Source organism: Corvus kubaryi, unplaced genomic scaffold, assembly GCF_017639235.1.
Source record: "Corvus kubaryi isolate FWS band 111438036 unplaced genomic scaffold, C.kubaryi_AGA036_p1.0 37265, whole genome shotgun sequence".
Taxonomy (NCBI): domain Eukaryota; kingdom Metazoa; phylum Chordata; class Aves; order Passeriformes; family Corvidae; genus Corvus; species Corvus kubaryi.
In genome coordinates this window covers 2103204-2110882 of record NW_024581080.1, presented here as the reverse complement: position 1 = coordinate 2110882, position 7679 = coordinate 2103204, and the positions used below count along the sequence as shown (strand labels likewise).

General features: G+C 65.0%; 1 protein-coding gene across 1 annotated transcript in view; it reads right to left on the bottom strand.

The window, feature by feature from the left end:
* The window catches only part of GFRA2 (GDNF family receptor alpha 2), a 25447-nt gene extending 18029 nt beyond the window's left edge, over positions 1-7418 (bottom strand). The window contains exons 1-2 of the mRNA XM_042024865.1: positions 7083-7418; positions 1476-1790 (exon numbers count right to left, since the gene is read on the bottom strand). Coding sequence (XP_041880799.1) covers positions 1476-1790; positions 7083-7122 — 355 coding nt within the window. The 5' untranslated portion in view covers positions 7123-7418. The remainder of the gene's footprint in view (positions 1-1475; positions 1791-7082) is intronic.
* Between the last annotated feature and the right edge of the window lie 261 nt (positions 7419-7679).

Sequence of the window (7679 nt, the reverse complement as noted above, 5' to 3'; positions counted from 1 at the left end):
CAGCCTTATCCCGGGATGCATCCCGGAGTTGTCCTTATCCCGGGATGGATCCCGGAGTTGTCCTTATCCCGAGGCAGCAGCCTTTCCCCTGCGGAATTCGGGAATTACTCGGGCAATGAGGCGGGGAGCACAGCAGGACGCTTTGCTCCGAGCCCAGCGGCATTCCTGGGAAACCTGGGCGGGAGAGACCCCGCTGGAACCGGCCTGGGCTGTCCCCATCCCCCGCGGGTGCCACCGCTGCTCTCAGGGCCGTGGGATTTGGGGACAACACCCCGAGGGCGGCTCCGGGAAGGGAACAGGATCCAAATCCCGCTCCAGGCCGGTTCCGCCCTCCCCTCTCCGGCTCTCCCAGCGCCTTCACTGGAGCGCGTTCCGGCAGCCCCGTAACCTCCCGCTCCAGCGCTGCCATGAATAATTAAACACCCGCTTGACTCCTGCCGCTTGCGAGGGAAATTACCGAGCATTAAAAGGGCGCTGGACCTGCCTGGAGCTCGCCGAGCTGCAATTAACCCCCCAGGAATGAGGCTGGAGCCTCCCTAAACGCGGGGAGAGCTCGGATCCCGCAGCCGCGGCGCTGGATGGGAGGAGGGGAGCCTCAAAATCTCCACCAAAAGGCACAAATTTGGGTTCCTCGCTGCTTTTCCGCTCCTTGGGTTAAAGGATCGGCCCAAAGCTTCCACCTCTCCTTAATCACTGCTCTTCCCACCTCCTCCTCCAGGTACACTTCGCATCCTCATTCCCTCATTCATTCCCGCACAACCCTGGGAAGCTGCTCAATGAAGGCTGCTAATGAGGGAGAGAAAGCAATTAAGGCTTAATTCCTGCTCGGGGACGGGGTCGGGGGCTCGCCGCTTCCTGCGCTGCCCCAGATTTGAAGGGAATTTCACCCAGGGGGGCCGCGGGCTCAGGTGCGGCTCCCCCACATCCTCTGGAATCGTTTTCCCACCCTCAGGTCCGGTTTTCCCACAACCTCAGGCACAGCTCCCGCATCCACGGCTACAATTCCTTCATCCCCAGGCACACCTTTCCCATGGAATCGCAGAATTCCCAGCCTGGTTCGGGCTGGAAAGGGGTTTAAAAATCTCATCCCAACCCCCTGCCACGGACAGGAACCTCTTCCACCAGTCCAGGTGATTTTGGCACAAACTGAAGTCGATTTGGGAGCTTCCCAGTGCTGAGTCTGAAGTGGCAATCTGAATTTCCTGGGGTGTTGGCCTGCATTTCCTGGGGTGCCCATTTCTCCTTCCTGGGTTGCTCGCCTGAGCTGCCCATCCGAATTTCCTTGGATGCCCATCTCCCCTCCTTGGGGTGCCCACTTTTCCTTCCCGCCCTGCCCACCATACCCCACCACCCCTCACCCCATTTCCCCCAGCCCACCCAAACCCCCCCATCCCTCCCCAACCTCCAGCAGCACCAGAACCGCCTCTCCCCATCCCCACCACCCCCAGAGCGACCCATTCGGGGCCTCCCCGTACCTTCGGCCAGCCCCAGGTGGATACTCCAGTAGATCTGAAGGCACTGCAGCTCCTTTTTCATGCCCCTTTTGCAGCGGCAGTCGTACAGGGGGCTCTCCTGCAGCACCTCCAGGGCCGCCTGGCACTCCTTGTTGGCCAGCATGGTGTTCCTGTCGCGCCCGGCCAGGCACTGGCGCAGGGTGCGGTAGCGGGAGCTGCAGCTGGGCTCGCCCGCGCACAGCTCGTTGGCTCGCACGCAGTCCACGGGCACTCGCCACCCCGGCGGGGCCAGTCCCGGAGGCGACGGGGGCCCGGCCAGCGAGCGCAGGATCTCATCTGGGCCGGGGGAGGGAGGGAGAGAGGAGGGCACAGGTGAGGGAGGGAGGTGAGAACCGCCTGTCCCCGCCCCGGCGTCCCGCTGGTGTAGAGGGACCTGAGGTCAGCCCAGCCCAGCTAAACCCAGCCTGGGAGCCATGGAACGGTCTGGCTTGGATGGGGCTTTAAAGATGGAGCTGGAAGAGCCTGGGAGTGCCGTGGAATCTTGGAGTGGTCTGGGTTGGAAGGGGACGTTCCGGAGCTCCAGGGGCATGGGGAGCCATCCCAGAGCTCCATGGGCATGCAGAGCCATTCCATGTTCGGCTTTAAAGATCAAGCTGGAAGAGCCTGGGAGTGCCGTGGAATCTTGGAATGGTTGGAGTTGGAAGGGGTTTTAAAGGTCGAACTGGAAGAGGGGCAATTGAGGTTGCATAAATGGAAGGAATTCCTCCCTGTGAGGGTGGGGAGCCGCTGGGATGGAATTCCCAGAGCAGTTGTGGCTGCCCTTGGATCCCTGGAAGTGCCCAAGGCCAGACTGGAGCACTCTGGGACAGTGGGAGGTGTCCCTGCCCATGGCAGGGGGTGTGATGAGATCCTACAGTCACGGAATGGTTTGGGTCGGAAGGAGGCATAAAATCATCCCATCCCACCCCTGCCCTGGGCAAGGGCACCTTCCCTATCCCAGGCTGCTCCAAGCCCCATCCAGCCTGGCCTTGGACACTTCCCGGGATGTCCCTGGACCCCCCCAGCAGCTGAGATTCCCAGGTGTGGGGTGGGAAGGTGCGGGGTTAACCGCACACCTCAGCTCCGGGCTCCACGTGACGCCGCGGGACCTTCTGTTCCTTATTCCACCCAAACAAATCAACAACCCCGCTTGTTCCCAGCGCTCCCGGAGCTCTCCAGAGTCACGGGAAGCAGCGAGTCCATCCCAATTCCCTGCTCCCAGACGCCGCTGTTCGAGTTTGATTTGGCTGCTCGTCGTTTTCAGTCCCGTCACAGGATTTTTAGGGCATCTGACTCACGGCTTTTGGAGCGCTCGGCCTTGGCAGGGCCGCGGGGCAGCTGCCGCTCGGAACAGACTCTTCCCTCCGGGATGGCCTCCGGCACCCCTCGGGATGGCACCCGGCCAGCCCGGCCGGCTCCTGCCGCTGCCCGGCCACTGCCCCGGCTCGGACCCTGCCCCTGCGTCCCCGCAGCTCTCCCACCATTCCCGTCATTTCCGCATTTGCTTTTCACCCTGGAAATAGATTCCTGCTAAATCCAGCCCAGCAAAGCCCGGCTTGTCCCCTCTCAGGGGAATTGGGGACAGGCAGCGCTGGTCCCCCCCACCCCGTGTCACCCCGCAGTGATGGGGACAGGGTGGGCAGCACCCGTGGTCAGTCCTGGCCGCCCCTCCTCCATCCGCCAGCTTCCAGGGAAAGCCCTGGAGCGGGCAAAGATGGGAATGACAGGACCTGGAGGGGACCCTGGGCTGCTCCGGGGGGTGACGGCGAGGGGATCCCTCTCTGTGCCCCCCCGGGGGTGGCGGACAGGGGTGACCCCTCGGTCAGTCCCCGTCCCCCCCTGGAGCAGCGCTCCCGTCCCCGCCCGCCCGGCACCACCTCGGCCCCCGCTCGCAGCCCCTTCCCAGCCCGGGTCTGGCAGGGGGACAGTGACACCTACAGGAGTGTGACAAGGGCCGTGTCCCCTCCGCCGGGCGGGGCCGGTCCCCTGCCACCCCCGGGGCCGGGCACGCGTCCCTTGCTCTGCATCCCACGGGAGCGAGGGGCGCTGGAGCCGGTGGCCGCGGCAGCTCTGCCCACCCCGGGTGCCGGCGGGGCCTGCGGAGGGGCAGGGTGGGCAGCGCCCGGGTGGAGGCACCTCCGCTGGCTGCGGTCGCTCCAAGGAACAGATCCCGCAGATCCCGGTCTTCATCGGATGTCCCCAAACAAACCCCGTTGTGTTCCGAGAGGCCTGGAGAGTGTCCAGGAGCCCCCATAGAGCCCCCACATCCACGTTAGATCCAGGCTGGAGCGGCAGATCGCCCTGGGGAAGGCCGTGCCTGGCCTGTCAGGATTGTATTCCACACGGGAGGCAGGCGGGATCCACGGAGGGACATTCCTGGCAGCCCCCAAAGGCAAATCCTGGGGGCGGGAATGCCGGAGCCTCACCACGCCGTGGATGATGCTTTGGAACCTTCACACGCTGGGAAATCCCATCCTGAGGCATCCAGCTGGGAAAACCTGATCCTGCTGCAGCCGTGGCCGCAGGGAAACTGCTCCAGGGCGTTGGAGCCATTCCAGAGCTCCACCAGGCATGGAGAAACATCCCACAGATCCATGGGCATGGAGAGCCATTCCAGGGTTCCAGGGGCATGGAGATCCATTCGAGAGCTCCGCTGGGTGTGGAAAGCCATTCCACAGCTCCACCAGATATGGTGATTGATCCCTCAGCTCCACTGGGCATGGAGAGCTATTCCAGAATTCCATCAGGCATGGAGAGCCATTCCAGAATTCCATCGGGCATGGAGAGCCATTGCAGAATTCCATCGGGCATGGAGAGACTTCCCACAGCTCCACTGGGCATGGGAAGCCATTCCAGAGCTCCACCAGGCATGGAGAGCTATCCCACAGCTCCATGGTCATGGAGAGGCATTCCAGAGCTCCGTTGGGCTTGGAGAGCCATTCCAGAGCCCCACCGGCCATGGGGACTATTCCAGAGTTCCACCACATTCCATCCTCTCCCAGCTCAGCTCCAGCCGTGCTCGCCCTGAGCCCTCTGCCCTGAGCCAGCTCCCAGCTCCAACTCGCTCTTCTCCAAAAGTCTCTTCCCAAAAATCCCCTCCTCTGGCCACATTCCCATCTCCCGGCTCTCTCCACAGGCAGGATCCAGAGGCGCTGGCAGGACAGTGACACATCCTTGCCCTGACACAAAAGGACCAACCGGAACATCCTCGTGCTCCCTCGGCAGCACATTCCGGTGCTGGGTGGGCCGGATTGGGAATCCCACAATAAATCCACCCTCTGGAAGCAGCAGGGATGAAGTGTGTGGGTGAGCTGGCCCAAATCCTCCTGGCTTTTCCCATTTTTTCCACCTTTCTTCCATGGTTTTGCGGGGAACAGGGTCCTGCGAGCCCCACGGCAGCGCTGGGAGCATCCAGCACCATCCGAGCCGGGAATGCCAGCGGATCCTGGAGCCGGGCACATCCTGCTGGAGCACAAAGGGCAGGCGCATCCCTTGGTCGTGGTGCCCCCAAATCCCTCAGGAATCAGCCCAGGCCGGAGGGGCTTTTCCTGGAGCCCCCCTGCTCCTCCCAGCTCCGCATTCCCACCGAGGCTCCAGCGGGGAATTTGGATGGAGGGCAAAAATGAGGAGGGGGATTTTCTATCCCCGCCCCCCCCCCCCAAAAAAAAAAAAAACCCTCCTGGCAGAGCCGCCCTCCCTGAACTCCCATCAGTGAAACATCTGCAGAGAATTCCCGGCTGATCCTCGGCAGGCTCTGGGGTGCTGGAGCACGGCGAGGACTCGCAGGTGGTTGCACAAGGCGATGGCCCCTTTTCCTGCCGCTCCCACGGCTTCTCCCGGCTCCAGCAGCCTCTTCCCGAGCTCTAATCCACGTTCTCCTGCTCTGCTTCTGCCGGAGACCTTTGGACGCCGGCAGCTTTAGAGGGAAAGATTTCTCCTCGCAAGGATCGCTCCGGAGCATGCAGCTTCCCAGCCAGGAGCAAAGGGCTCTTCTGGCTTCCCGGGAATGATCCCAGATGGGAAGAGCTGGATGTTCTCTGCTTCAGGATCCTCACGGCGAGGCCACGCCGTGGAAAGCCCCGTGGTCACCCCAGCCCCAGGGCTCAGTCTGGGGGTGCAGTGTCCCTGCTCGGGGTCCAGCTCCTCAGCCTCGCCCTGCACCCACAGAGCCTTGGGGACACCCAGGAATGGGGGGACACCCAGGAATGGGGGGCACAGGGTCCTGCTTCGATGCCAACCCCGCTGTGAGGGTGGGTGGGCCCCGGTTTGGATGCACCCCTGCCCCCCTGGAGGTCCCTGCTCCTCAGATCTCTCCGTGAGCCGTCCAGATGTCCAGCTGTCCCCCCAGCCCGGGTGGAGGCCGTTCCCCCCGGGTCTGCACGGGGCTGTCCTCACTCGTGTCCCCACCCCGCCCCCAGAGCGCCCCTTTCTCTCTGCCCGAGGGCACCGCCCGAGCCCTCCGACCCCTCTGGGAAGGGGCTCCCCCAACCCAGGGCTCAGCCCCCGCCTGCTCAGGCCTCTGTGCCCCCCTTCCCAAAGGCGTGGGGGGCACCCAGCGCCCCCCGGGCACCCCCCTCCCCTCGCTCGGGTCCCCTCACTCCTCCGTCCCCCCCATTCCAGCCAGGAGCAGAGCGCTCCCCGGGGACCCCGAGTACCCCCGGCCCCGCGTCCCCCTGGAGCGAGGCTGTGCCAACCTTCAAGTCTCCCTCAGGGGCCGCCTGTCCCTTGTCCCTGTCCCCTGTCCCTGTCCTCGCTCCGCCAGCCCAGACCGGCTCCGCAGAGTTCTCCGGGCACTGCAGCGAGCTGGGATCACACCCCGGGCACCCGGGAATGGCACCGGGAGCGCGACACGCCCGACCCGCCGAGGGAAAAACCCGAACATTTTCCATTTCCTGCCTTTTCACCCCAAACCCAGCGCGGGCTGGGGGTGCTCCCCTTTCCAGCGGCTCCTTCCAGGGGAGGCTGCGCTGGGAATGGGAGCGTTCTCCCGGCACAAAGCTCCTCGCTGAGCCGCCCGTGATTTCAGCGCGATCCGGGCGTGGGGACTGCGATTCCCCACGCAGACCCGCGAGCCACGAGCTCAACTTTCCCAGCCGAGTCTCCACGCCGCGTTCCCAACCTCTGGAATGGCGCGGGGTGGAGGGGGGGGTGGGGAGCAGCCAGGGTGGAGGGCAGCGGGAGACACGGGTGGGAGGGGGAAAAGGGGGGCAGATCTCCCCCGAAATGCAAATCCGTGCTGGTTTGGCAAGGGGAGAAGGGAAGGGAGACGGGCAGGGCTCGGCTGCTGGGTGATCCTGCCCGCTCCAGCCGCGGGGGCTGCCCCGAGGGGGCGGCTGGGCTTGTGTCCCCCCTGTCCCTCGTGTCCCCCCTGTCCCCCTCCCCATTTTAAGTTGACAGGGAATAGGAAATGAAGTTCAGCCCCTCGCCGTGCCCCTCTCGTGCCGCAGCGCCGGTGCCAGCTCGGAGGGAGGGGGTCGCTCCCTGTCTCAGCCCCCGCAGCCCCTCGCCCCGGGGTGGGGGGGGGGACGCGCCACCTCGGCCAGGCGACAGCCGCCACCCCCCCTCGGCACCCCCGCTGGGGCCACTCACCTACGAAGAGGACGATGCAGAAGGCGTTTGCCAAGATCATGATAGGAAATCCACGCGCTCCTCCACGTGTGCAAAAAATAAAAGGTTAAAAATCAGGCAAAAAAAAAAAAAAAAAAAGAGGGGGACGAAAAAAAAAAAAAAAAATTAATAATTCCCAAGGCGGCCAGGTAGATCCCAAATCCGGGGGGCTGGAAGCGAAGGGAAGCAGGGTGTGCTCCGCCCGGCGCGGAGCCGGGTCCTCAGCCGCTCGCCGCCTCCCGCATCCCCGCCGGGCTCCGCTGCGCGCTCCGGGCTCGGCGGCTCCGCGCTCCGTCGGGCTCCCGCCGGCTTCTGCCGAGCTCCGGCTGCCGGGGAGGGGGCGCGGCGAGGGGCGGCTGCGCTCCGCCGAGCCCCGGCGAAGGGGCAGAGCCGGCGGGGCCGCCGTCCCCTCCCCGCCCCTGCCCCCGCCCGCCCCTCCGCCGGGGCCGCCCTTCCGCCCGGGGCAGGGCTCGGGGGGCTCGGTGCGGAGCCCCGGCTCCCCATCCTCGTGATCCTGCATCTCCTGGCTCCCTGTCTCGCCATCCATCCCTCCCTCGCTCCGCGGGGCTGCACCTGCCT